The sequence below is a fragment of the Truncatella angustata genome, assembly GCF_020726525.1.
Source record: "Truncatella angustata strain MPI-SDFR-AT-0073 chromosome Unknown BKA67scaffold_1, whole genome shotgun sequence".
NCBI lineage: Eukaryota > Fungi > Ascomycota > Sordariomycetes > Amphisphaeriales > Sporocadaceae > Truncatella > Truncatella angustata.
The window spans coordinates 4,148,013-4,172,577 of record NW_025763381.1 but is presented as its reverse complement, the minus strand read 5'-3'; the positions used below and the strand labels follow the sequence as shown (position 1 = coordinate 4,172,577).

General features: G+C 50.9%; 8 protein-coding genes across 8 annotated transcripts; 5 read left to right on the top strand and 3 right to left on the bottom strand.

The window, feature by feature from the left end:
* Positions 1 to 616: 616 nt before the first annotated feature.
* BKA67DRAFT_42112 (uncharacterized protein) lies at positions 617 to 5,243 on the top strand. Its single transcript, XM_046096815.1, has 3 exons — positions 617 to 1,116; positions 1,198 to 3,043; positions 3,100 to 5,243. The coding sequence occupies exons 1-3, from the start codon at positions 689 to 691 to the stop codon at positions 4,957 to 4,959; spliced, it is 4,134 nt and encodes a 1,377-aa protein (XP_045964284.1). The 5' UTR covers positions 617 to 688; the 3' UTR covers positions 4,960 to 5,243.
* Positions 5,244 to 5,303: 60 nt separating this feature from the next.
* BKA67DRAFT_547032 (cytidine deaminase-like protein) lies at positions 5,304 to 6,617 on the top strand. Its single transcript, XM_046101428.1, has 5 exons — positions 5,304 to 5,604; positions 5,705 to 5,791; positions 5,856 to 5,949; positions 6,016 to 6,187; positions 6,265 to 6,617. Exons 1-5 carry the CDS (start codon positions 5,527 to 5,529, stop codon positions 6,290 to 6,292), a joined length of 459 nt encoding a protein of 152 aa, XP_045964283.1. The 5' UTR covers positions 5,304 to 5,526; the 3' UTR covers positions 6,293 to 6,617.
* Positions 6,618 to 7,210: 593 nt separating this feature from the next.
* BKA67DRAFT_653352 (HCNGP-like protein-domain-containing protein) lies at positions 7,211 to 8,107 on the bottom strand (the record flags this gene model as incomplete). The annotated part of the gene is made up of 3 exons (XM_046106348.1): positions 7,211 to 7,869; positions 7,924 to 7,972; positions 8,045 to 8,107. 3 exons carry the CDS (start codon positions 8,105 to 8,107, stop codon positions 7,211 to 7,213), a joined length of 771 nt encoding a protein of 256 aa, XP_045964282.1.
* Positions 8,108 to 8,448: 341 nt separating this feature from the next.
* Positions 8,449 to 10,163, top strand: BKA67DRAFT_547025 (26S protease regulatory subunit S10B). Its single transcript, XM_046101427.1, has 4 exons — positions 8,449 to 8,869; positions 8,956 to 9,342; positions 9,407 to 9,863; positions 9,925 to 10,163. Exons 1-4 carry the CDS (start codon positions 8,659 to 8,661, stop codon positions 10,040 to 10,042), a joined length of 1,173 nt encoding a protein of 390 aa, XP_045964281.1. The 5' UTR covers positions 8,449 to 8,658; the 3' UTR covers positions 10,043 to 10,163.
* Positions 10,164 to 13,111: 2,948 nt separating this feature from the next.
* BKA67DRAFT_547018 (glucosamine-fructose-6-phosphate aminotransferase) lies at positions 13,112 to 16,667 on the top strand. The gene is made up of 6 exons (XM_046101426.1): positions 13,112 to 13,563; positions 13,853 to 13,863; positions 14,062 to 14,118; positions 14,187 to 14,418; positions 14,483 to 16,056; positions 16,118 to 16,667. Exons 1-6 carry the CDS (start codon positions 13,556 to 13,558, stop codon positions 16,336 to 16,338), a joined length of 2,103 nt encoding a protein of 700 aa, XP_045964280.1. The 5' UTR covers positions 13,112 to 13,555; the 3' UTR covers positions 16,339 to 16,667.
* Positions 16,668 to 17,297: 630 nt separating this feature from the next.
* Positions 17,298 to 18,893, bottom strand: BKA67DRAFT_547014 (20S proteasome subunit). The gene is made up of 3 exons (XM_046101425.1): positions 18,484 to 18,893; positions 18,247 to 18,394; positions 17,298 to 18,172 (listed from the first exon to the last, which is right to left on the bottom strand). The coding sequence occupies exons 1-3, from the start codon at positions 18,511 to 18,513 to the stop codon at positions 17,565 to 17,567; spliced, it is 786 nt and encodes a 261-aa protein (XP_045964279.1). The 5' UTR covers positions 18,514 to 18,893; the 3' UTR covers positions 17,298 to 17,564.
* A 340-nt stretch (positions 18,894 to 19,233) lies between these two features.
* On the bottom strand, positions 19,234 to 21,299 carry BKA67DRAFT_41819 (uncharacterized protein). The gene has a single exon (XM_046096799.1). It carries the CDS (start codon positions 20,959 to 20,961, stop codon positions 19,375 to 19,377), a length of 1,587 nt encoding a protein of 528 aa, XP_045964278.1. The 5' UTR covers positions 20,962 to 21,299; the 3' UTR covers positions 19,234 to 19,374.
* Positions 21,300 to 22,954: 1,655 nt separating this feature from the next.
* On the top strand, positions 22,955 to 23,974 carry BKA67DRAFT_547008 (uncharacterized protein). The gene is made up of 2 exons (XM_046101424.1): positions 22,955 to 23,142; positions 23,280 to 23,974. Exons 1-2 carry the CDS (start codon positions 23,031 to 23,033, stop codon positions 23,693 to 23,695), a joined length of 528 nt encoding a protein of 175 aa, XP_045964277.1. The 5' UTR covers positions 22,955 to 23,030; the 3' UTR covers positions 23,696 to 23,974.
* Positions 23,975 to 24,565: the final 591 nt, after the last annotated feature.

Here is a 24,565-nt window from a genome sequence, read left to right as displayed (position 1 = left end):
ACGCGTTCGCGAAATCGAGGTCAACCGCGCCCCAACTACGCAGAGGACAAGGACATGGACACAGAAATGTTTGACGCCTATCCGGAGAAGAAAGAGCAAGAACCCAAGAAGACATCGCGACAGGCTACCAATGTTCCTGCGGATGCGCCTCGCGCTGGTGGTTCCAATGCGCGCAAGGTTGCATCCACGGATGAAAGCAAATCAGTCAATTCGCAACCCGCAACCAAAGATCAACAGGGCGGGCCTGCAACCGCCGTTTCCAATGCGACAACACCAACGCCAACGACTTCCTCGAAAAAACGCAAAGCAGCAGCGCAACCACCTACGAGCGGTACGCAAGTGCATACGAACCCTACGGTCGCCCAGGGCACTACGACCACACGACGAACTACAACTAATGCGCCGGCTGCAGTAAACAATTCGGGCTTCGGCTATAGGGAGTCAAACATGCTGAGCTTCGATCGATGCGGTGCAAAACCAAAAGACGGCAAACTGGTTGCAGACGATGGTACGGTCATTGGCAAGAACGGTAGGTCTATAACACTGTGTGCACGCATTCCGTCTCTGCAAAGAATGCAGATATTCCATTTCGTAGCAGGCCGTGTGGGAGTGGGTGCTGACACTTTTCCCAGATCACGTCTATTTAGTGTGCGAGCCACCCGGCGAGCCATATTACTTGGGGCGGATTATGGAATTCTTACACATGCAAAACGACGCCTCCAAACCAGTTGATGCGCTGCGTATCAATTGGTATTACAGGCCCAAAGACATTGGTAAGAAGGTCAATGATACAAGGACCGTGTTCGCCACGATGCACTCGGATATCAGTCCGTTGACTGCATTGCGCGGCAAATGCGACATCCGTCACAAGGCGGAAATCTCAAATATGGATGATTACCGAAAAACGCCTGATTCGTTCTGGTTTGAAAAGCTCTACGACCGCTATATCCAAAAGCATTACGAGGTGATACCCTGCTCGCAGATTGTCAACGTGCCTGAAAAAGTCAAGAGAGTCTTGGACGAGCGATGGAAATACATCCTTGTAGAACAAGGTCGCTCGAAAGAGTTCACCAGCGCTGTCAAGCTATGCAGGAGGTGTAGTGGATACTGTGCCAAGTAAGTTGCGCTAAGGAACCCCAGTAGACCACTGGGTGGCTCCCATGTTTTATTTGGTTGCAATATACTGACCACGAGAAGCAACGATTCTGTTGATTGTGCCGTGTGTAAGCAAACCTACCACATGAACTGCGTGAGGCCACCTCTCTTGAAAAAGCCGTCGCGCGGTTTTGCTTGGGCCTGTGCTGCATGCAGCCGCGCCCAGGAGAGGAAACTGGAAGCTCGTCACACGCCAAGTCTGGTGGACCCACATCTTGAAGCTGACGAAGAGGAATACTGGGACGAGGAAGACGACGACCACGGTGCCGGTACCAATCGTACCAGCTCGGCCGATGGAATAGACGACACGCACCAGCCGGCAACTCCCGAGCAGATCTATCAAGCCAGCCTCTGGCCATGGCGGTATCTGGGCCAACACTGCAAACCTGAAGATGCACTAGATTACGATGACCGCATCTATCCCAGAGCCGGTTCTCGTCTGGGCCCAAAGCATCAAGCGATAGTATTACCATGGCCAGGCCGTCCAGTTGAACTCGTGAAGCCACTCGAGATCAAGAGGGGTCGCAAAGACAAACCCTCCAAGGAGCAACTGGCTGCCCTGGAGCTCGAAAAGCTGGCGCGGGAAACGAGGCCAAAATGGGTTCAGGACGAACCCCCTGGCTATGTTGCTCGTGGCGAGGATTACGATGACGATGATCCTAGAAATACCGCGCAGTTGCTTTGGAAACCGGTGGCGGCTGACAACCCGGGGATCCTCGACACTGAGATTGATGCCTACATGAAAAAAGCTTCGGCTCTGGCACCTTCATTAGATCTTCCCGCACAATCGACAAACTTGATGGACGTCGCAAGAGACGCACTGTTTCACAGCAAGCTTGACGCAGCCAAAGCCTTGAAGGTTATACCGATGGTAGATCGAGCAGAGTTCAAGGAGCCCGACTTGAGTGCGGCGGAGCAGAAGAAATTCGAAGAGGCTGTGAACAAATTCGGATCTGAGCTGTATCTCGTGAAGAAACATGTCAAGACCCTCGACTATAAAACAGTGGTGCGATACTACTACACCTGGAAGAAAACTCCTCGTGGAGCTCAAGTTTGGGGCAGTTTCTCAGGGAGGAAAGGCAAAAAGGAGGCAAAGAAGGCGGCAGCTACAGCAAATAAGCTTCAAGACGATGTTGCAAATGACTTCGATGATTCTGCCTTTGATACCGAAAAGGCATTGGACCGAAAAAGGAACTTCATCTGTAAGTTCTGCAGTACGAAGACCTCAAGGCAGTGGCGCCGTGCGCCTAATGTGTCAGCCGCCCTGATCACCGAGGGTTCGGGAAAGAACAAGGACAAGGGTGCACAGTACATCGTTGCGCTCTGTCGGCGCTGTGCGGAGTTGTGGCGACGATATGCCATCCAATGGGAAGATATGGAAGTGCTTGCCAAGCAACTCGCCACCGGCGGGCGTGCTTGGAAGCGAAAAATAGACGAGGAGGTGCTCAAAGAGTTGAATGCGGCGAACGAGATGATGAGCGCCACGGTCTACAACACCCCAAGCCCCGCCGCGGCACAAACTCCTACGGGAGTCAGCGAAACTGCTGCCCCAGAGCCCCCCCGAAAGAAGCTCAAAGCAATTCCGGACAGAGACGTCGAACCCAATGCTTCTGATACAAGTAGCATATCTGGAGTAGCCCCACCGAAGAAGAAGGAGAAAGCGGCAGAGAAGCCAGCCCCGCCGCCAGCACCTGAGCTCCCGAAACCCCGAATACTTCCATGTGCCGTTTGCGGCCAATCGAACCCAGCCGGTGAACTGCATCTACTCTCCTGTAAGGAATGTAGACTGAGTGTGCACCGTAAATGCTATGGCGTCGTTGATAATCGGCATCCTGGCAAATGGACTTGTGATATGTGTCTTAACGACAAGAACCCCCAGCTCTCCCTTGTAAGTAAACAATCATGTTTGTGTTATACCAAAACATGGAACTTACCATATCATAGGAGTACAAGTGTGTCTTGTGTCCGGTCGAATCTACGGAACATGACTTTGTAGAGCCGCCAAAGATGAGCGTACACAAGAAGAAGACCGAGAAAGATAAGGAGAGAGAACGACAAGAACGTGAAGCCGCGCAGAAAGCGGCAGAATACTATCGCAAGAAACAAGAAGAGACGAATCGACCGGTAAATCCAAGGGAACCTCTCAAACGAACTGCTGACAATAACTGGGTACATGTCACTTGTGCGATCTGGACGCCCGAAGTCAAATTTGGCAGCGCTAAAGCCCTAAATCCTTCTGAAGGTATTCCGTCAATTCCACGAGCGAGATACGAGGAAGTCTGCAAGGCTTGCAAGAAGACTGGCGGAGCTTGTGTAGGGTGTCACCAGTGCAAAGCACCTGTTCATGTTGAATGTGCTCGACAAAGTGGGCTGCTGCTAGGTTTCGAGGTCACGCCTATCAAAGGCTCTCGTCGCGATCAATTCAACATTGTCACCATGAATGGGGAGACCGGGACGATGTCAGCAGCGGTCTGGTGCAAAGAGCATATACCCACGAAAACCATGGTCCATCGAATGTTCGACCCTGTCGATCAGCCTGAGAGCGAAGCCAAGGATCCTGCTGCTCCTAATGCATTGCAGTTCTACGTGCAAAATTTCAAGCAAGCCGACCTCACCCTCACTGGTACCGTACGAAAGGCAAATCTTATTGCTATGGCTACCAAAACGCCGGTGTCAGCGCTACCTGTAGGGTCAAATAGACGTGCATCAACTACTGCTAATTCGAGCAACGCCCAAGGCGCCCAAAGAGCTTCCTCAATCGACAATTCAGGTGAACTCTCTTCCAACACTGCAAGAAGCGGCGACAGAGTATGCATCACTTGTGGCATAGATGTTAGTCCCAAATGGTGGCCAATTGAGAAGGACCAAGAGAAAGCTTTCATCAATGGTCATCTCGGCAACCTGGGCAGTGAAGCACAAAAGTTCGTTGAGCAGAGGACTTTTCAATGTCATAAATGCAAGAAGGCTGGCAAAACCCCAGTCGCCCACGTTGTACCGCCGCCGGCTGAAGAAACACCACGGTTGGAGCCCATTCCAGCACCGCCAGCTATAGCAGCTCTCAGGACTTCTCCACCTGTTCTTTCAGAGCCGAGGGCAGCCCCTCAACCATATTCTTGGGCACCTCCTGGTCAACCCCCCGTTCCTCCCGTGGCGCCGCCACCTGTTGCTGCTCCTCCGATACAGGCACCAGTTCAGGGGCCGCCTCCAGCGCTACCACTGAACGCTGCACATACTCGCCCCAGTCCAATCGCAGCACCTCCGCACACTTATCCTCACGCAGGTACTTCCTACAACGATTGGCATCGCAACGCATCCCAGCGCTCGCCTCCTCTGCATCAGCTGAACGGAGGTCCCCCCGGACCAAATGCATTGCATCTCAACCATCTACGTGATCTTCGACCACCACCTATTACGTCCGTTGCCCACCATGCAGCACCACCCTTGAGGCATGGGTCCATAGGGCAGCCGTTGGTCAATGGCTTGCCGCCGTCGCCTAGGCGTGATCCCCCGATGCAAAACGGTACAGGATATCCTCCAGCTTACCACCACCAAACACATCATTCCCTACACAACCTGACCAATGGCGGCCCACCACCTCGGCCTGCGGAACATTCGTTCTCGCAAGGTCTTCTCGGGCAGCGATCGCCATTCCAGAATCCACATGGCAGTCCGCCAATATCTCGAGAAGGTCCGCCGATGAATCGCGAAGCGAACATGTCGAATAATCCACCACCGCGCCCCAGTGATAATCGGCCAGCTAGTGGAGCCAGTGCAAGTCCATCCCTACGAAATCTTCTATCATAGATCTGGCCCTCAACGAACCAGCACATATGATCTGCAAAACTAGATGTCCGGAGTCTTGTTTCGGAAGAGGCGTTTGGGCTTTGGGTGGTGAAAACATGAATGATTAATGCCGGGAGTCGCTTAATCAAGGAGTTCATATGTCGGGTTTCTCAGATGTATCATAAGTACCTAGTGTTTCTCATTATTCAACCAGAACATCGAGGAAGAATAGATGGAATGGGTGCTTGATATGCACAGATGATGCGTTTCATTAGATAGAAAAATATGAAATACAAGATGATTTGCAGCGTCAATTGTCGTTTTGGCGTTTTCCTTTGATGTGAATCAATTATATTTCCTCTGTACGTACTTATGCTGTCTGGCATGCAGGTCCACTTCTCTACATCGTCATCCACGTAACAGTTGGGTGGGGTACACCAAAAGCTTCATGCCCTCCTTATCAGATAAATCGTGGGCGGTTTTGCGTCTGCTCACTCATTGTTGCTCACTCATTGTTGCTCACATATTTTATAAGCAGCTGGAAATTCTAGACTAGGGTTTGATTATTATTATTTTTGGCTTTCGATCATGGCCTTGGATGATGCAATGTTTCTGGCCATGGCCTTCGCGGAGGCGAAGGCTGGTTATGAAGAAGGTGGCATACCCGTAAGTACATCAAGACCGACCCGACCGACATGCATATACCACGCGGTTTTCCCTCTTGTATCACGACTGCAGAAACTAACGGATGTTGGTCAATACGTAGATCGGAGCAGTTCTTGTGTCCAAAGATGGCAAGGTACTAGGTCGTGGGCGCAACCAGAGGGTGCAGGAAAGCAGCAATATTCTCCATGTAAGCCAGCGACCAGCCGCAATGAACACGCGTTGTATCGATCACCTAACGATTGCGTCGACAGGGCGAGACCTCGGCACTCCAGAATGCTGGACGTCTGTCACCAGAGGCATACAAGGGAGCCACAATGTACACTACTTTGTCGCCTTGTGATATGTGTAAGTCCGGTTCGAAACGAACAAGCGGTTGATTTTGTGAACCAGATTCTTATCAAAGTTCTTCAGGTACCGGCGCGTGCCTTCTCTTCGGTATTCCACGCGTGGTTGTCGGCGAGAACAAGAGTTGGCTTGGTGGCGAGGAATACCTGAAGAAAAGGGAAGTCGAAGTTGTCGTCATGGATGATAAGAATTGCATCGAGCTGATGGAAAAGTTCATACGAGAGAAGCCCGATATTTGGTAAGTCGAAAGATGAGAGACAAAAACATCCTCAACATGATGACGCACAGGCAGCTGACGCAATGATGTATCTTAAGGAACGAAGATGTGGGGGGTAAACCATAAATCATGTGAGATACATGCAGTCAATACAAGCAGTAGATGATTGGCTGAGAGACCTCTCTGATATAGGGATGGTTTGCATTGCAGTGAGGACCATAAGCATGTTGTGTTTCTTGTCGTGTCGCAAAAATTCTACTGTATACGTATTAGTGGATATACCATCAACGTTGATCTTAAAGACTCTGGCCAGGTATAGGCGCAGATTATGGCAAGGAGAAGAATTTACGGTCAAAGAATATGGAAGCAACCCAACAACGATATTTTGGCTCAAGATTAACTAAGCAACAATGGTCACTACGCCACCATAAGCCACCGCCTCCAATAAGAATACAAAAATACGTACTTCTCAATATGAGATCACTATCAAACCTGTTTATTCGAGGTCTTTACTGCTTATTTTTTTATACAACTCCTGCCAGCATAATGCCACCTGCTACATGATTTCTCCCAAGTAGTCCAAATGAGCGTGGTCATGCTAGAGTGGGGTTCTGCGAGCCGTGGTCCATTCCATACACAACATGACTATACCTTGTACGAATTATTTCTGTAATAGAGCTATTATCATATTCCCGACCAGGGGGAACTCTTACCTCCCCGCCCTTCCTAAAATAGTTCGGGTTCTAACCAAACCGAAACCTGATCAGCTCCTTTTTAGCAATATTAAATGTAATATTGTTTGCATATGTTTTACGTATGCGATAATTTCTCGTGGGTGGTACCATGAGCAAATGGCCACCCATTTTGAGTTGGCACCCTCGGGAATGTCGCCGGTAATTTTCATAATTGACAAAGCACTCATCTCCCCCCATTTGTCGCTTATATTTCCTAAGTACAAATATTAGTCAGCATACCGACTGAGATACTCTGTGCAAACAACAAGATCCTCACCTTGAGCCCTCCTTAACAGTTGGTAAAGTTGCCTTAGGTGTCAAACCGCGTCTTGCGCTTCCCTGTGCTTGCGGCTGGAATTTGTGCACCACTAGGAGTAGAATTTCGACTATTCGCCCCACTACCCGTCACAAAGTCGACTGGTGCACCTCTTGGTCTGGCTTTTGCCTGGCCTATTTCTACTTGGCTCTGCCTAAGATGCTCCTTGTATGCGGGTTTGGGGAAAATACTGGGATCCCATATATCCGGCTCCAATGTTGTTCTGTACTGATGCTTCTGGTTTATCTCAGCAAAATCCATGAGCTTGTCCATCAAGCTCGGGTTCTTAAGCGCCGTGGACTGGGCGATCCTGGAATTGAAATGTAGGCCTTTCTTCTTGAGCTCAAGAAACTGCTCGAACTTCTTGTTCGCTCCTGGCTGCGGTGAGCCAGGAGGGGAGGGAGGAATATCCATGTTTGGCACAGCAGGAAGAGTAAGATCTCGCAGAAGCGCCCGGTTTGCTGAGTATGGCGATCCTGGCGGTAGTGATAGTGTAGGCGGCTCTGGGTCCATTGGCGCTTCTTCCAAAGGTGGAAAACTAAGGTTTGATGAGTCCTCAGATGGCCGCATTGGTCCTATCATACTCGGTCCCTCTGACGCTGCAGGTACCGGTGCAGAGAGGGCAGGTACAGGCTCAGGCTGCGGCCTTGTTTCTGTGTTGTGTAAACTGAGCCTGCTGCAGAATCGGTTGAGTGGGTGGGACCTACCTTGTGTACCATTTATGGTTGCATCTGCGACTTGGACTGCTTTTGATGGCTGGCCTCATACGAATCAGTGCTGCCCACTGTTCTTTTCGTCGAGGATGATGGCCATACTCTGGGTTCTTACCTCGGTGCTAGGCGGCGCCTGAATATCTTCCTCATCGCTGCTCTCATATCCCACCAAGGCCATGGTGGAGAGATGAATCCAATAACCAAGTTCAAGATGCTATGCGGGTGTCGGCTGGCTTTGTATGTTGATGTGATTGTGTGTGACTACTCTTCATGCCAAGTTGATGTGTGGGTGCAAAGGTGATGACTATAAATATTTCTTATGACTTTGTACACACTATGATCTATGTAGGAACGCGTGGGAGGATTGAAATTGATACAGAGTAGAGCACCTGTGTGAGTTTAAGGTTGCTCTTAGGCACTAAGCTTGATCTGGATTAGCCACGAGACAGCTACGACCCACCCAATGCGCGGGCAAGAACCAGAGCCAGAGCCCGAGCCAGAGCCCCCAGCCAGGCAACGGACAGCTGCATCAGCACTGTTCAGGACCAGCCTCACCTACCAAAGCTCCGTTCGTCAACTTTAGAGCTTCAACGTCACGATCTTCACTTCCATCAACACAATCTACGAAATACCCCACAACACGGCGGAAAGTACCCAAGGATAGATATCTTCGACGTACCACGTGGAATTTGGATACGACATCCTTATACAGAGCCCTCCTCACACACCATGGCTTCCGATCAAGAGAGGGACCACGCCCTCCAGAACCTCCGCGCCAAGCTAATCGAGTCGCGGGAATGGGAAGCAAAGCTCAAGGCGCTACGATTAGAGATCAAGGGACTGGCCAAGGACTTCGACACCACCGAGGACAACATCAAGGCACTGCAGAGCGTCGGACAGATCATTGGTGAAGTCTTGAAGCAGTTAGACGAGGAGAGATGTGCGTTGTCTTATTTTTCATTCCTCCCTGTCAAGCAAACCCCAGCGTCCTGGAGCACACTGCTCATCAAACTTATTCACCCGCAGTTATCGTCAAGGCGTCCTCAGGTCCCCGCTATGTCGTCGGTTGCCGATCCAAAGTCGACAAGGCCAAACTCAAGCAAGGAACCCGTGTGGCACTCGATATGACTACACTCACCATCATGCGAATGCTGCCGCGAGAAGTCGACCCTCTAGTCTACAACATGTCGCTTGAGGACCCCGGCCAAGTCAGCTTTGCCGGTATCGGTGGCTTGAACGAACAGATCAGAGAGTTGCGCGAAGTGATCGAGCTGCCCCTCAAGAACCCAGAGCTCTTCCTCAGAGTAGGCATCAAGCCGCCAAAGGGCGTCTTGTTGTACGGTCCCCCGGGTACCGGTAAGACCCTGTTGGCAAGAGCGGTGGCTAGCAGTCTTGAGACCAACTTCTTGAAGGGTATGTTCATTTCCAACGGTTCCCGAGACCTAGAAAGTAGGCTAACACGAACCTCAACTTCCAGTTGTCTCGTCAGCCATTGTAGACAAATATATCGGAGAGTCTGCAAGACTGATCAGAGAAATGTTCGGCTACGCCAAAGAACACGAGCCCTGTATCATCTTCATGGACGAGATTGATGCGATCGGCGGACGAAGATTCTCCGAGGGCACTAGTGCTGATCGCGAAATTCAACGTACACTGATGGAACTGCTCAACCAACTCGATGGTTTCGACTACTTGGGCAAGACAAAGATCATCATGGCTACCAACAGACCCGATACCCTCGACCCCGCTTTGTTGCGTGCCGGACGTCTGGACCGAAAGATCGAGATTCCCCTCCCGAACGAGGTCGGACGACTAGAGATTATCAAGATCCATGCACAAAGCGTGGTTACGGACGGCGAGATCGACTATGAGAGTGTGGTCAAGATGAGTGATGGCTTGAACGGTGCCGATCTACGAAATATCGTGACAGAAGCGTATGTTTGACCCAAGTCCAACCTCGTCCCAGAGTTCGTTCATATGCTAACACAAAAATAGTGGTCTGTTCGCCATCAAAGACTATCGTGACGCGATTAATCAGGATGACTTCAACAAGGCAGTAAGAAAGTTGGCCGAGAGTAAAAAGCTAGAGAGTAAATTAGATTACAAATTCTAGACAGCGCGGACTGGGTAGCATGACTAAGTCTGTATTGCGATGACCTTGATGTATTATTAGTCTGCATTGCGATGACCCTCATGTATTATCACTTGAATTGAACACGGGGCTTTCACGACGATCCAGTATCAAGCATCACCATGTGTTTACTAATCGAGATGTGATGGTCGTGATTCTCCAAGACCCTGTGTCCTTCAGCTGCGTGTATTGTCATCAACCATGTCTGTGAGAGTTGCTTTATACCAGAATATACTATTCTGGTCAGAAAAAGCGGGTCGTACTAGAACCAACGCACAGGCCACACGGTTGGTGACCAAGTGTGTAACCACAACTTGAATCAACTATTGCTCGTTGAGACTGTTGTTCGAGAGAATGAGTAAGATAACAAGACATATAGAAGATTTACTTGAGGCTTTCTCTATCACAGGCCACAGGTTTCGTTTCATCTTCCGTATTGAAAGTTATCTCGTCGGCTTCAAATGAATAGCCTCGAGAACCATTCTAGAAATCGTTATTTTCATTGGCCGCCTCTTTTTTTTTTTTTTTTTTTTTTTTTTTTTTTTTTTTTTTTTTTCCAATTGGGAAGTTTTTCTACATACCCAGAGTTGCAGCAACTGCTGTAAGGCAATGGTGATCAAACATACAAGAAGCCAGTCGAGGACGTGAGGCTGGAACGATCAAGACAGATATTTATTCATAGAAGCTAGGTACGTCAGAGTTCTAAGATTTTTATTTTATTTTATTTTTTAGATTGAAGAGCTATCGACCGAACGCTCTAAACATCTTTTGCCATGTTCACAATGTGGATATGTTGCATTACCCAAACTCCAATCACCAACATAGCGGTGAGGTACGACATGAGTAGTAGCCGAGCGCTAGCTCGTCATTTCGAATTTGTGACGGGCGGCAACGTTCATCAAGATAAGTAAGAATTGACGAATAATTAGGTCCGTTTGGGCCCCATCACAACTCAAATAGTGTCTTCCAACGCTCGGGATGAAAAATAGCGGTCAACCTCTAAGATAATGAGACTTGCGGACTTTCATGTGTCACGACTACCGAAAAGCGTTCCAACACTATTTGCTTGGACAGCTCATGAACGAGTTTAGAAAAAACCACAATCATAATCAAACAAGAACAGTTCATCCGGAAGCTATTCATTGAAACGACATGTCGGTCGGCAACCCGCAGTTGATCGTTGTGCCGCCGGGACCTAAGCGGCATAAGGCTGTCTAACGAGCGATGCTCTTCAATCAGCTTTGATCTCGCCGGCGCCGCATACTAGAACCAGAAGCGTAAGGCTGAAGGATGTTGGACGGGAAAATTTCCTCCGGAGCCCACCGCCATGGTGTTTTTGGCCCTGGACCCTTTGATGTTTTGGCTGCAGAAGTGCTGACGGGGACTTGGTAGCATCAGCAGCTCATGGTGGGGTCAATGCGATGGAGAGGTGAGACCTCCCTAACTGGACTGCGGATGTTAACCAACCCCAGATGTCAAAAGGTGGTCCACAGGCATCTCCCCGGGCGCTTCCACGAGAGTTGCAGTACAGTATCTAGGTTTGTGAGAACAAGTCGATAAATGTTTGGAGAAACAGACGACATTCCCAATGTAATCCTTGCCGTCTGACATCAGAACTGCTCCCGAAGAACGCAGATGTCGGTGCAGGTCGGCGCCAAGAGGACTAGGGGTGCTATTCTTAGCGTGCTAGCAACAAAACGAACATAGTGGACTCCTCTTTCTTTGAGGCTGTACCTGGGAAATTTTGCATTGTTGTTGCGATCCAATCCGCAGCGGTGACCCTGATCGTTCGGCGATCTCCTTGGATGGATCCCTCTTTGTCACGAGAAAGGCGCCGCTAGAGCAAGGCACCGACTGGAAGGGAACACGGCATTGGCACAACGAATATGTCGTCAATACGGGATTGCATAAACAGAGGGGCAAGGTATAGGTCGATCCGTATCGGAGATATTGCCATGCTTAGCACGAAGGTGCCACAGCATACCTCGTATGAGCCAAGAATGGCTGGTAAGTAGACGAGGTAGGGCTCGTGGCGCGCCTGGCAACAGTTGGGGGATCTCAGCTCTTCCGGCAATGGCCCGTGAGATCAGCGTGTGAATACGGGGGGAAGCGCTGATGGGAACTTATTCTATCGATAGAGTTTTATTTGGAGCAACCTGCTTGAGTTACCCTTACCTGAGATGGTTTTCGTGCCAACGGCATATCCACTCGAACTCGTCCCCCATGGCTGAGCTAACAGCGTTGATGAATCGCCGAGAAAAATGTTACTGCACGCATACGGTGGGACATGGGCTGTCGGCGTCAGCAATTCCTTTCACTGAGAATGAAGGGCAAAACGTGGGATGGCTTTGCCATATTAGCCGCGAACGAAGCGGCCGTCTCTGAGATATTGTCTGAAGCTATCCGTAACTCTTGTTGGACAATGTTCGGATGGGATGACGATAGATCCCTGTCCACCGCATGCATAGTAGGTACGGCCGGGGTCCTGCCCTGTCTTGCTGCCCAGCTGCGCCAGCGCCACGATGTATATGGAGCGAAGAGCAACTGAGAACCCCAGCCTGTACAGGAACCCTGTAAGCTCATCGTTATCGCAAGTACCGGCAGGTAGTCCATTGGCACGTCACGGGCATATATGGTGGTTTGACTTGTAAAAGGAAAGATAGAAGCTCTAATGTTTTGGAACCCTACTTCAACAGGTGCAGTCGGGTTGGAACATCGGAACATAACCTGCTTAGCTGTAGCATAAACGAGGCATTGTGCAACGCGAATCTAACCGAAAGCTATTGATGGATGAGTCCCTGGTGTTAACTTGCCCGCATCAACAACATGTCTTGTTGCTGAAGATGAATGGCAATTGATCATGGCCTTCTGAAGCAGCAGTTGTAACAAGATTGGGTAACCTGCAGTGTTAGTTAACCTAGTTAGTGGACGTATAGTTAATGAGCATTGAACAAAGAATCAGGGGGGGGGGGATTTATTGGGGTTCACAACAGCTGAGTTCGTCAACGATTCTTACTGTGCTCAAGCGATTTGTAAGAGGAATTCGATGGACTGGATTTGTGAAGCACTCGAAAGGCTATGGAATTCTCAACTGGCGATTCACAACGTGTCTAACCCAGCAACCAGCATATTTGGAGGGTACCCTCCTCCCTGGAGTACTTTGCGATACTCAGGGGCTAAGGCCAAGCCTCACCCACCTTCGTCCTTTGTTTCGCTACTTAACGGCCCCGCCATGGTAACCAAGTACGAGATCTAGCTTGGTCCTTGAGGAGCATTAAAAGACCATAAGAACCTCCCCATTCAACTGCGCTTTGTGGAAACTTAGTTCTTATCATTTCTGCCTTCCATCTCAGCTCGCTTGACTCCCGCTTCCTTTCTCTAATTGCCTCTTCTCTATCGAGGTATTGGACACATAACAATTTGAGAAATCTCTCCTTCCAATCGCTAACCCCCCCACAACCGAATCGAACTTTATTCTCCTAGACCGCCGGCAAGATGTGTGGGTAAGTCAAGACAGAGTGAACCAATTTAGTTGCACGAGGGCTCTCTTCTGTTGTTTTACCGGGATTGGTTTCCTGCTCGACCGGAACAAGACCTGGGCCGGTTTGAGCATGAGCATCAGCCTGAGCATGGGCATGGGCATGGGCATGGGCATGGAAAGGCGCATGTCTTCTGGCTGTGTTGCATGAACTTCTCGCAAACTGAGTCGCGGTGAAGCAACAGCAACCGGACCCCTCCAATTTCAGTATGACCGTGTTGAAGACGAGACGCTAATGTTCAATTTCTGCACAGAATTTTCGGATGTAAGTTCAAAAGCCACAATAGATTCGTCTCTTGCTGTCACCGACCTCGGAGGGCATGCTGCTTTCTGCATGAACTCGTTCGAGTTGTACCACCGATAGACAGATACGATACCGGCATTTGAATATGTCGAATTCGACACATTCTTTCTCCTCGACCAACCAAGACAACAGATCGCTAACATTTGTTTTTGTCTTTAGACGTCAACTACCTGGTGGAGAAGGACAGAAAATTCATTCTTGATACACTTGTGAATGGTAAGAACCACGAGATCCAGTTCTGTCCAATTCGAGGCGATTGACATTAACACGATTCTCCTCAACAGCCCTGTCCGGTCTCGAGTACCGTGGTTATGATTCCGCCGGTCTGGCCATCGACGGCGACAAGAAGAACACAGTCTTGGCCTTCAAGGAGGTCGGAAAGGTCGCCAAGCTCAAGGAGCTCATTGAGAACGAGAAGCCAGATTTGACCAAGGTTTTCGACTCACATGCCGGTATTGCACACACAAGATGGGCGACACATGGTCCCCCTTCCCGCATGAACTGCCACCCTCACCGGTAAGACACTTTCGGGGTATCTCCGCCGCGGCGTGTCCTATGCTAATGCAAATCTGCTTTGCAGATCTGATCCCAACTGGGAATTTGCTGTTGTCCACAACGGTATCATCACCAACTACAAGGAGCTGAAGACCCTCTTGGCCACCAAGGGCTTCAAGTTCGAGACAGAGACCGACACCGAGTGTATTGCAAAGCTCGCCAAGTACATCTACGATCAACACCCCGACCTCAGCTTTGTCGACTTGGCCAAGTCGGTCATCAACGAGCTCGAGGGCGCATACGGTCTGCTCATCAAGTCCGTCCACTACCCCCATGAGGTCGTCGCTGCCCGTAAGGGTTCGCCCCTCGTTATTGGTGTCAAGACCCAGAAGCGCATGAAGGTTGATTTCGTCGATGTCGAGTACTCGGAGGAGGGCGCTCTCCCCGCCGAGGCCGCCTCTCAGAACGCCGCTCTCAAGAAGACCTCGGGCAACTTCTTGACCCCCAACGCCGCTATGTTGACTGCCCCTGACAAGTCTCTGCTCCACCGCTCGCAATCTCGTGCTTTCATGACCGACGATGGCATGCCCATGCCCGCCGAGTTCTTCCTTTCCTCCGACCCTGCTGCCATTATCGAGCACACCAAGAAGGTTATGTACCTTGAGGATGACGACATTGCCCACATCCACGAGGGTTCCCTGAACATTCACCGTCTCAAAAAGGCTGACGGTAGCTCCAACGTCCGAGCTATCCAGACCTTGGAGCTTGAGCTCCAGCAGATCATGAAGGGCAAGTTCGACCACTTCATGCAGAAGGAGATTTTCGAGCAGCCCGAGTCCGTCGTCAACACCATGAGAGGTCGTCTCGACGTCGCCAACAAGACTGTCACGCTCGGTGGTCTTCGATCATACCTTGCGACAATTCGCAGATGCCGTCGCATCATCTTCATTGCCTGCGGTACGAGTTACCACTCCTGTATGGCCGTTCGGGGTGTCTTTGAGGAGCTCGCAGAGATCCCCATCGCTGTGGAGCTGGCATCCGACTTCCTTGACAGACAAGCCCCTGTATTCCGTGACGACACTTGCGTGTTTGTCTCTCAGTCTGGCGAGACTGCCGACTCCCTGATGGCTCTCCGATACTGCTTGGAGCGCGGTGCCCTTACTGTTGGTATCGTGAACGTTGTTGGCTCCTCCATCTCTCTGCTCACACACTGTGGTGTCCACGTCAATGCTGGCCCCGAAATTGGTGTAGCCTCCACCAAGGCCTACACGTCGCAATTCATCGCCATGGTCATGTTTGCCCTGTCTCTCAGCGAGGACCGTGCGTCCAAGGCCCAGAGACGTGTCCAGATCATGGAGGGTCTTGGCAAGATCTCTGAGCAGATCACGCAGATCCTGGAGCTTGACCAGCCAATCAAGGAGCTTTGCCAGACCTTCAAGAACCAGAAGTCACTGCTGCTTCTTGGCCGTGGCAGCCAGTTCTCCACCGCCCTCGAGGGTGCCCTGAAGATCAAGGAAATCTCCTACCTTCACTGTGAGGCTGTCATGTCTGGTGAGCTCAAGCACGGTGTTCTGGCTCTTGTCGACGAGAATCTCCCCATTGTCATGATCTTGACCCGGGACGACCTCTTCAAGAAGTCGCTCAACGCCTATCAACAAGGTATGTCTTCGATTGTTCTAAATGCTTATACCTGATCGTTTCGTTGCTAACTCTCCTCTAGTCACTGCACGTGGCGGCAAGCCTATCGTCATCTGCAACCCTAACGACGAGGAGTTCAAGAACAACCTTGCTGAGAAGATCGAGGTCCCCAAGACTGTCGATTGTCTGCAGGGTCTTCTCAATGTCATTCCTCTGCAGCTCATGTCCTACTGGCTGGCTGTCCAGGAGGGCTTGAACGTCGATTTCCCTCGCAACTTGGCCAAGTCTGTTACTGTCGAGTAAGCAATTTAATGTATGATTAGCATTTGGTGGTTATTACGACCGGAGTTGGCAGTAAAAATATTAAAAAAAAGAGGTAATACGCAGCGACGGTCAATTGGTGTATCTGATCGTTAGTCCAGCGTAGAGATGGACTGGAGTGGGCATTGGCCATTGGGCCATGGACCTTCCGTCATTGCCCTTTGACGCGGCAAGTTACGAATTGATCGGAGGACATGTGGCCACAAGCCGCCAAAAGAGCAGATGATTGTATTACGACATATCCCATACAGAGATGCGCAGCCGCATCCGAGGCAGTCATAGAATAAAATAAAATGAACTGATAACGAAAATAAGCTCTTGGATCTCATGGTGTGAAGTATCGACACAATCTGTTGCGTTGACGGGAAGCATCGGCTGAATGCATCTTCAAGATTGGCAGCCTTTGGCATACGCCTTGCTTCGTCAGACGACATCTATCAGACGAACGACCTCCCCAGCTCGAAACAGCATGCCCACAGGCATGAATCGCTCACCCATCACTTTTCCAACTGGTGAAACCTGAGATGATTTGTCCTCGCACAGCATATTACAAATGGTAGGGTGACGGTAGCGGACCATGCAGGACTAATGACGTGGAACGATTCGCGACCAGAGCAAGGAGTGGTCGCATTTGATGCCGGTTGTGTGGCAAGTCGTCGTCGTCGTTGCGGCGAGCGAAGGTTTTGTGGCCAAGTTACATGTTCACTGAAAAGGAACGCCCCTGGGTAGGACCGTCACAGGTTCGTGGCTACTCCTACCTGAAGGCCGAGGCTGGCGAGTGAGAATTCTCGACGTAGCCACCACGTGAAGATGTGCAAGTCAGTATGGCCATTTCACGATTATTGTTGGTTATTTGTGGCCCAGAATGTGCAGTACACACAGACACACAGACACACATATACATATACACACACACACACACACACAACAAATGCAGCCTGTAGTCTAAAGTAGCCTTGATGCTATTTCTCCCTTTGGAGAGGATGTTATTGTGAGATAGATGAAGCCTGGTGACCTTTCGCCGCTCGCTAGAAACTACGCTCACGACCGAGGGTATATGTTGTATCGCGCAAATTCGCTGTGTTTCAGTCGCTCTAATAGTACAAGCCACGCTGATGTGATGCCATCCGCAGTCTATGAGCTCGATGTGCACTGGCATACAACACAGGGCGGTTAATCCGGGCTAACCGACGACATGCCCAGGCTCTTTAGACAGTTTGCGTGCCGTATCCCTTGATCCTGTCGGCAAATGCCCAGCTCTGGTTCTCCAGCTTGAGGTCCTCCTTCAGGTCGACACCCTCTTTGGTGACAACCGCCATGGAATATTTGTCCAAGGAGCGGGCATCCCTGTAGAAGAGAACCTTCATAACCTCCTTGACGATGTTGATAGCCTCCTCCTTGGTCAACTTGGCGGCGCTCTCCTCATCTGGTGCGTACTTGCGCATGATGGGCTGACCCAGCATCTCACCATAGCCCGTGGCCAGACTGGGACTCGTGTAGGTGGTGCCGAGCAGATCGGCGGCGGCGAGGAATGGCTTGTCGTCCTCGTCGAGGCCGGCGACCAGCAGGTTGTTCCAGAGGGGGTCGAACTTGGAGCGGCGGTGGTAGAGCAGCTTGGCGAGGTACTTGTGCAGGTTTCGAGCGTTCAAGGTGTGGGCGGCGTCCTGTTTGTAGTTCTCGTCGATGGCGAGCTCGGTCAGGTGGCGATCGAGGTATTGCATGTCAGAAACATCGCCGCCAAAGCCGACAACGGTGCTGGAGGCGAAGGTGCGCAGGCGCTTGACATCGGGGAAACGAGCTAGCGAGCCGTAGGAGGCTGGGAGAAGGCAGGCAGGTCAGCAAACCGCAAGGACATGGCGGGGGAGGAGGAGGAGGGGGGGAAGTCGGTACCTAGGTTGTCGGCGGCGATGACCACGCCGTCCTTGAACTTGAGTGCTACTACTGATGTTCCGGTAACGACGGGAGACTGGGTATGTGTGGTCGGACCGTTGGGTCGCATGTATGAGGCATCGTAGGAACCATAGACATCATCTCTGGGCTGTGAGGGTGTGACATGATCTGATTAGCTACTAGCTGGGTGGTACGGCGACAGAACTGCTCTGGAGGAATGCGAATGCTTGTGCTTACACGGCCCCATTGTTGCGGTCGGTGATCCATCTTGGCGCTTGCTGTGATATTAGGCAAGCGAAGCTGGTGCTGAGTTTCGTGCTTGGGAGAGAGTCGATTGCTGAATGAGCCAAGGATGTGTCGATGTTTGGGGTGGGAAGTCAAGTGGTTTGAAGGCGACGGGGGGAATTGGAGGGAAGGCTGAGGGTGCGACGTCGACGGAGACGCGGGCGTATGTAGCTTGTCTACCTACTCAGGCTTGGGCCGTGTATGTAATATGGTATGAAATGGCACTGGTGCTGGTAGCGGATGGTATTGTTAGCTCAGCTCCTTGCGGCAGTCGTCACGGTTCTGCCTTGTGCCTTGCCTACTGCTGTAGCTATGCTTGGGGAGCTTGGACCAATCATCTACGGTTACCTTAACTAATCATGCCCCCCCCCCCAGGGCCAGGACGACGTACGGATTATATGTACCAGAGTAATTATAGCGTACGCGCCCAGCAGGACCAAGAGCTTTCATCCACAACCCCATCTCTCTGCTCTGTCTTATCCTTTCAGTTGCTCACTCTCAGGGAATACGGGCACAAGCCAAAGTAATTCGAGACTACCACTCGTATTGTATTGTTCATTAAAAAGGCTCCCTGAAGGGCGGAGAACGAAAGGAAGATAATAAATAATGCCAGCTAATCAGGTATCATGCTCTTGGGTATATGATTGCATCAAATAGTATGCAATGCGGTACGAATGCATCAGCCGACCCGACCAAAGACCCCGACCAAAGACCTCGATCTCTGCCTTCTTCCTCGTGTCTTGGCCACCATTTGCTCGAAAATGCTGTGAATGCCAAATGCAAATAAACTCCTCCCCGAACACCCTCACCCCACTGGGCATATCAAGCCAACAGAACAAACCTTTAACCACCGAGGCTGTCGTTCTCCAGTTCTGCCGCGATCTCCTCGCGCACCTTGCGGCACCACTTCCAAAGTGCTTCTTCAAAGTCAATCCAGACTTGGGTATTACTGTTGTAAACGATCCCTAGCACATCCACCTTGAAAACAACCTCCCACCGCAGCTCGGCCGCCTTGTTCCAGTAGCGCAGGTTCTCGGCGCATCTGTACGGCTTCTGCGTATCCGTGTGGAACGTTCCGATAGCCCCAAACCGTCGCCTCGATTTCCTGACTGCTGCATTGTGCAGCTTGACCAGCCGTATGCCGTTTTGCAAGCTTTCGAGGAATGGCGTTGGAACCACACCGTTCGGGTCAATACGAGTGTATACCGGCAGTGGCTCGGCCTCGGTGTCTATTGAAGTCAAGAAGGCAATCTCGCGCTCAATCTCCCGGCCGCTCCAATTGCCTTTGAGCCACGTCCACCCGGCTCTTTCTGCCCGGTCTGCCTCCTCCATCTCTTGCTCTTTCCTCAGCATCGTATATATGCTCTCGACCCAGGCATGCATCGTCTCGTGCTCGTCCTCGCGCATGCCCCCTGCAAAGTTCCGCGTGGCCATGTGCTTGAGAACCTCCATGACAGCCAGCAGATCATACCTTATCGCTTTCTCCGACTTTATAGCGTCAAGGCGTTCTGGGTGTTCATGAGACGTATAGTACACCTTTGCAGCGCGGATCGCCAACGTCATGACGTCCAGAATTTGCATTCCTTGGATTTCATACCAGCCCTGACCTGGCCCGGGTAAGCGATCCGGCGTCGTATGGGACGCATCATTAGCAGCAGCCTGTGCCAGTATTGCCTCCTTCAATACCCTTGCTGCGGAATCCAGTGACGCCACGAGGTCAGCCTTGAGCTTGGCGATGGTCGGCGGCTTCGAAACAACCCTTCTGTGCTTGTATGTGCTTGTTGTGGGCGGAAGTATATTGGGGTCTGGCTCGTCATATTCATCATCGTAGAACCCATCATGCTCGTCGATTGGCGATTCAACCAGGTGCTCCTGCTGTGCTCCGAAATCTGCGTACGAGGAGTCGAAATTTTCCCCAGATCCGTTGGGCGTGAGGATGGTCGGCAGGTCCAGTTGGGAGAAGTCTATGGTTGCCCTCGGGTTCCTTTTTCTCGCGAGTTGGCCGCCTTTCCCATCCAGCAATCCGGTTCTAGCAAAGAAGTGCTGCAGATGTGTGATGCTTCCCAAACTCAGAACACTTTCCCTTTGTTTAGCACTGGCTGCGAAGTCTGTGCCTTCTGGCCTTGTATACCCTCGTCTCTTCGACGGCCTATCTCCCATGAAGCTTGCTGTCGAATTGCGAGAAGACGCAAAGCTTACATCCGACCGCCTGGAATAGCTGGCTGATGACTGCCGAGAGTAGGCGCCGCTGCTCAACGAGTCTCTGTACGAGCCATCTGCACTGGATCCACGAGAGTTGGTTGAGGCTGTGGATACACACCGGCCCACTCTCAGGCTCTGAGCTCCAACGGCTTCAGAGGGAGCTGTGTCTGGCGAGGGCGAGTCACGACGGACAGTTGGGCGCGCGTCGTAGGTGGCGTCTGAAGCCATTTCGTTCAACTTGGAGCAATCAAGGAAGGCGGGATGTGCAAGGCGAGGGACAGTCTTGTGGTGGCTGGCGGCTCGGAGCTCGATGTGATGGACGGTTCGGCACGGCTCGTTTCGAAGGTCGGGTTTGCGCGGGTTAGTAGCTGGGGGATTATGTTTACTCGAGAAGCAGAAGCCAAGTATTTACAAGGAAGAACGAAGGTTGCGCAAGGCGATGTGGAGCGGGTTAGTTATTGACAACGACTGGACTGCTCAGCAGTTTTGGCCTGGGATTACAAAGCTCGCCTGCTGAAGTGGTGAAAGAGCGGCGCCCGGAAGTCTGTGCAAGTGATCCAGTTCTGGATGAATCTCGACTACTGTATCCGTACCTAATAAATTAGGTATTTAGGGGCCTGGGGGTTTGTACTGGCAAGGATCTAAAGCAGTTATTCGCGTCTTCCCGATTGGGTGGAGACGCGTGAAAATGGCACTGGTCAGCTCTTTTGACCCTGATCCAAGCGAATCGCTGAAATTGAATCCAACGAAACGAAAGGAACCCAGTGGTCTGGAAGGTAGGATCAAATCAATGGATTCTTTGGGTTCCTGAATCCATGTGTGTGTGTGTGTTTGACGGAGACAAGGACCACATTTTAGTGGACAGGAAAAGGCCAGAACTTGCCTGTCCTTCACAGAACAACTGTCACAGGCACTTACTTGGTAGATGATGTAACTCGTAGGTCCATTCGTTGTGTTTGGAAACAACTGGCCCGGCAACAAGATTGCACGGCATTCCAGCCCCAGTAAAGCTGTTCACGGGAAGGTGGAGTGCAATCAACTTGACACTATCGCCAATAACTCCCAAAGTAGGTACCATGTCTGACGGAAGCAACTTTGTCCTCCGGCGGGGGCATGCAAGCTCCTTATGGTGAAATCATAGCTGCACATGGAAGCAAAAGTCAACTAACTGAGAAAGTCGACTGTTGGTAGCATACAGTAGTAAGTAGTCTAACCTTAGTGTTTTGTTCCTGCTGGCCCCAGTAAGTTAATCTCGGAAGTACTAATGATAGCACCCCCGCATCAGCCCGGGGTGAACTAGGTTACAGCTTCTAGAAGCCAATTCATTATGATTATGTAGTCAGTCAACTGCATCCCAACGCTGCTCATTGAAGCTTCCATTCTGTAGACCGGCTACACCACTGACTTGTTGAGTAGAGTAAAGACCAAGAACCGACAAACAGTTTTCCCTAAGCAATGCACTGGTGAACGTTTGTTTCGATATCTACCTTATACGACCAACCATGAACACCAGATCCGTGCACGAGGAACCACTGGCAAAGTTTAGATTGGGTCCGCTAGCACATGCAGACGCAGCGGCAGGGCACTCCGTGGTCGAAGCTCCCGAAAAGCAACAAGCAATTCACTACTGCTGCTATGTGTAGTCAGCTGTGCCCTCTGATTCACATATCGCAGTTGTACGACCAGCACAAAACGCTTCAACGCCAGATTGCGCCCGAGTATAATCGCAAAATAATTGCATGATTCAGTTTTAGCCATTGCTTGTCCATAGCTCAAAGGCAAGTCCTGCCTTTGCAACAGTGGGAAAGCCCCAGATGCTAGAGCTAATGTATTAACCTGCTGATCCCTGATCAGGCCACCAACACGCGGCTGATGGGCAAATTATCCCAGCAGTTCCGACAGCTCTGTAGCGTAGTTCAAAAAGAGCAGGCTGCGCATGAGGCATCATCTTGGTAGCCGGATTAGCAAGTCCGTACTTTTCGCTGGACCAACCGAATATCCGGGGGCCATGACTGCTTGGATCTGGGCATGAACGGGGGTCGGTATAACCACTGGCCGGTCTTACAAGCAACTATATGCATGCCTCTGTTGGAATGTCAGCCTCCGATCTTGTTCGGTGTATCATGTCATTAGCATCGCCTAGGAATCCCCTGTAGAGTCTAGCGTCTACGGCACAGTCGAGACTATATTTGTCCATCTCGGTAACTCGGTCATGTAATTATAATCTAATCTTCATGCTTCCATCAGTAGAGCCGATGACGACTTTTGACCGATTCAAGTGATATTAGACCTCACTGATGGCATTTCTCGCGACCCATCTCGGCCTCCGTGCCGTGCCTATAGATGGCCTGACGCCCAATTACGCACCAGCATACCTTGGCTTCCACTTTGTCTACGCATACTGTATCCGTATGTAGTTTCCGAATACCCTTCCTGCCCATCTAGGCCCCGATCACACTGCCATGTCCACTGCTCGCCCAAATTAAGCAGCCAGCAACTATAACTTTCCAGGCTCTCTAACAGGCACCACTAACTTCAGCGCCCAGTGGCATCCCGCAATCTCAAGCAGATCTACGGCATCGATCATCAGGCATCACCACGTGAGGACCTGGTCAAATACGGCGATGCGGCCGTCAAGTCGGGGAAGATCACTCAGAGGCAGCTCAACATGCTGAAGCGCAATGAGGGAGCGCACGCCAACTCGGTCGAGAACTACACTCTGTTCGTTGGCGCTATGGGCTTCGCGACCTTTGCTGGCGTTAAAGCCGAATATGTGAACCGCGCGGGTCTCATCTACACGGCTGCACGGGTTGCCTACGCTGTCTCCTACATATTGATTGAAAAAAACCTGTGGGCTGTCAGCCGGGGCGTATTCTGGTGGATTGGCAACGGAAGCTGCCTATGGCTGCTGTGGGAGGCTGGGAAGATATTGACAAAGGGAGATCTGAATCAACTCTCGTAGGTTGTGCTTTTTCAGACTGGGTATACTTTTGTAGTCTCTCGTCTCTGAAGTATTGGAATGAAAGCTGTTTGGATGGACATGTGAATGACACTCCATTAGATGCTCCTTGGTCGAGAATCCGCCAAGGCTTGGCAAACAAATGTAAACCAGTCTCGTGAACAAGATCAAGCAGTCCCTAGAAAGGGACATGGCTTAACATTGACGACAAACATACTTAAGCCCCTTTAGTTTGTGGTGTATCCAGAAATTGTGAAATGGCTTTCTTTCTGTCTCTGTCTCTCCCTCCCTCCCTCCCTCCCTCCCTCCCTCTCTCTTCCTTGGTACGCCTGGATGGTAGTCTAGAGTGATTGGCCAGTACTCGGCTTGACCATCTTGCTAGCTAATACACAAATAAGAGAGATGCCACAACGTGAGCAACATTTGTCGTTCGAGATGTAGTTCGTTCCTAGATCATCCTAGATCATCGTCATCATCGGGTGTGGCTGCCCCCACCTGTGGAAGACATGTATTGTACACAGAGCTGACCTCGTCGAGGACGTATCTGCTGTGGAAGTAAAAGTAACAGGAGCGAGGCAAACTGTGGGGTACCCTATCTCGGAGGGATGGATATTCTGTAGATACAGGTACGGGGTCCCGGATACAGGCTGGCTTTAAAACGCGTCGCAAGTCGCGCCTGAGCCGACGGCTAGAAAGAAAAATGACGGCACTGAATTACGCTAGCCTAAGAAGCGCGGACCGGGCCCTCCCCAAAAAATTAAATTAGATATAATACCAAGTAAGTTAAGGAAGGATAAGGCAGATGAAACGAACACACCGTCTTGCCCGTGACTTTCGCAATTCCTTGTTACCTCTTACCTTTTACCTCTCGCC

Coding starts and splice junctions, on each gene's coding strand:
- BKA67DRAFT_547018 (XM_046101426.1), top strand. Junction 14,419..14,482: donor ATGAACTGCCACCCTCACCG/GTAAGACACTTT, acceptor TCTGCTTTGCAG/ATCTGATCCCAACTGGGAAT. Junction 16,057..16,117: donor GCTCAACGCCTATCAACAAG/GTATGTCTTCGA, acceptor ACTCTCCTCTAG/TCACTGCACGTGGCGGCAAG.
- BKA67DRAFT_547008 (XM_046101424.1), top strand. CDS start 23,031: ATGGCATTTCTCGCGACCCATCTCGGCCTCCGTGCCGTGCCTATAGAT. Junction 23,143..23,279: donor TGTCTACGCATACTGTATCC/GTATGTAGTTTC, acceptor TTCAGCGCCCAG/TGGCATCCCGCAATCTCAAG.
- BKA67DRAFT_547014 (XM_046101425.1), bottom strand. CDS start 18,513: ATGGATCACCGACCGCAACAATGGGGCCGT. Junction 18,395..18,483: donor GACCGCAACAATGGGGCCGT/GTAAGCACAAGC, acceptor ACACCCTCACAG/CCCAGAGATGATGTCTATGG. Junction 18,173..18,246: donor CATCGCCGCCGACAACCTAG/GTACCGACTTCC, acceptor GCCTTCTCCCAG/CCTCCTACGGCTCGCTAGCT.
- BKA67DRAFT_42112 (XM_046096815.1), top strand. CDS start 689: ATGGAATTCTTACACATGCAAAACGACGCCTCCAAACCAGTTGATGCG. Junction 1,117..1,197: donor TGTAGTGGATACTGTGCCAA/GTAAGTTGCGCT, acceptor GACCACGAGAAG/CAACGATTCTGTTGATTGTG. Junction 3,044..3,099: donor AGAACCCCCAGCTCTCCCTT/GTAAGTAAACAA, acceptor ACCATATCATAG/GAGTACAAGTGTGTCTTGTG.
- BKA67DRAFT_41819 (XM_046096799.1), bottom strand. CDS start 20,961: ATGGCTTCAGACGCCACCTACGACGCGCGCCCAACTGTCCGTCGTGAC.
- BKA67DRAFT_547025 (XM_046101427.1), top strand. CDS start 8,659: ATGGCTTCCGATCAAGAGAGGGACCACGCCCTCCAGAACCTCCGCGCC. Junction 9,343..9,406: donor TGAGACCAACTTCTTGAAGG/GTATGTTCATTT, acceptor CTCAACTTCCAG/TTGTCTCGTCAGCCATTGTA. Junction 9,864..9,924: donor CGAAATATCGTGACAGAAGC/GTATGTTTGACC, acceptor ACACAAAAATAG/TGGTCTGTTCGCCATCAAAG.
- BKA67DRAFT_547032 (XM_046101428.1), top strand. CDS start 5,527: ATGGCCTTGGATGATGCAATGTTTCTGGCCATGGCCTTCGCGGAGGCG. Junction 5,605..5,704: donor ATGAAGAAGGTGGCATACCC/GTAAGTACATCA, acceptor GTCAATACGTAG/ATCGGAGCAGTTCTTGTGTC. Junction 5,950..6,015: donor TTTGTCGCCTTGTGATATGT/GTAAGTCCGGTT, acceptor AAAGTTCTTCAG/GTACCGGCGCGTGCCTTCTC.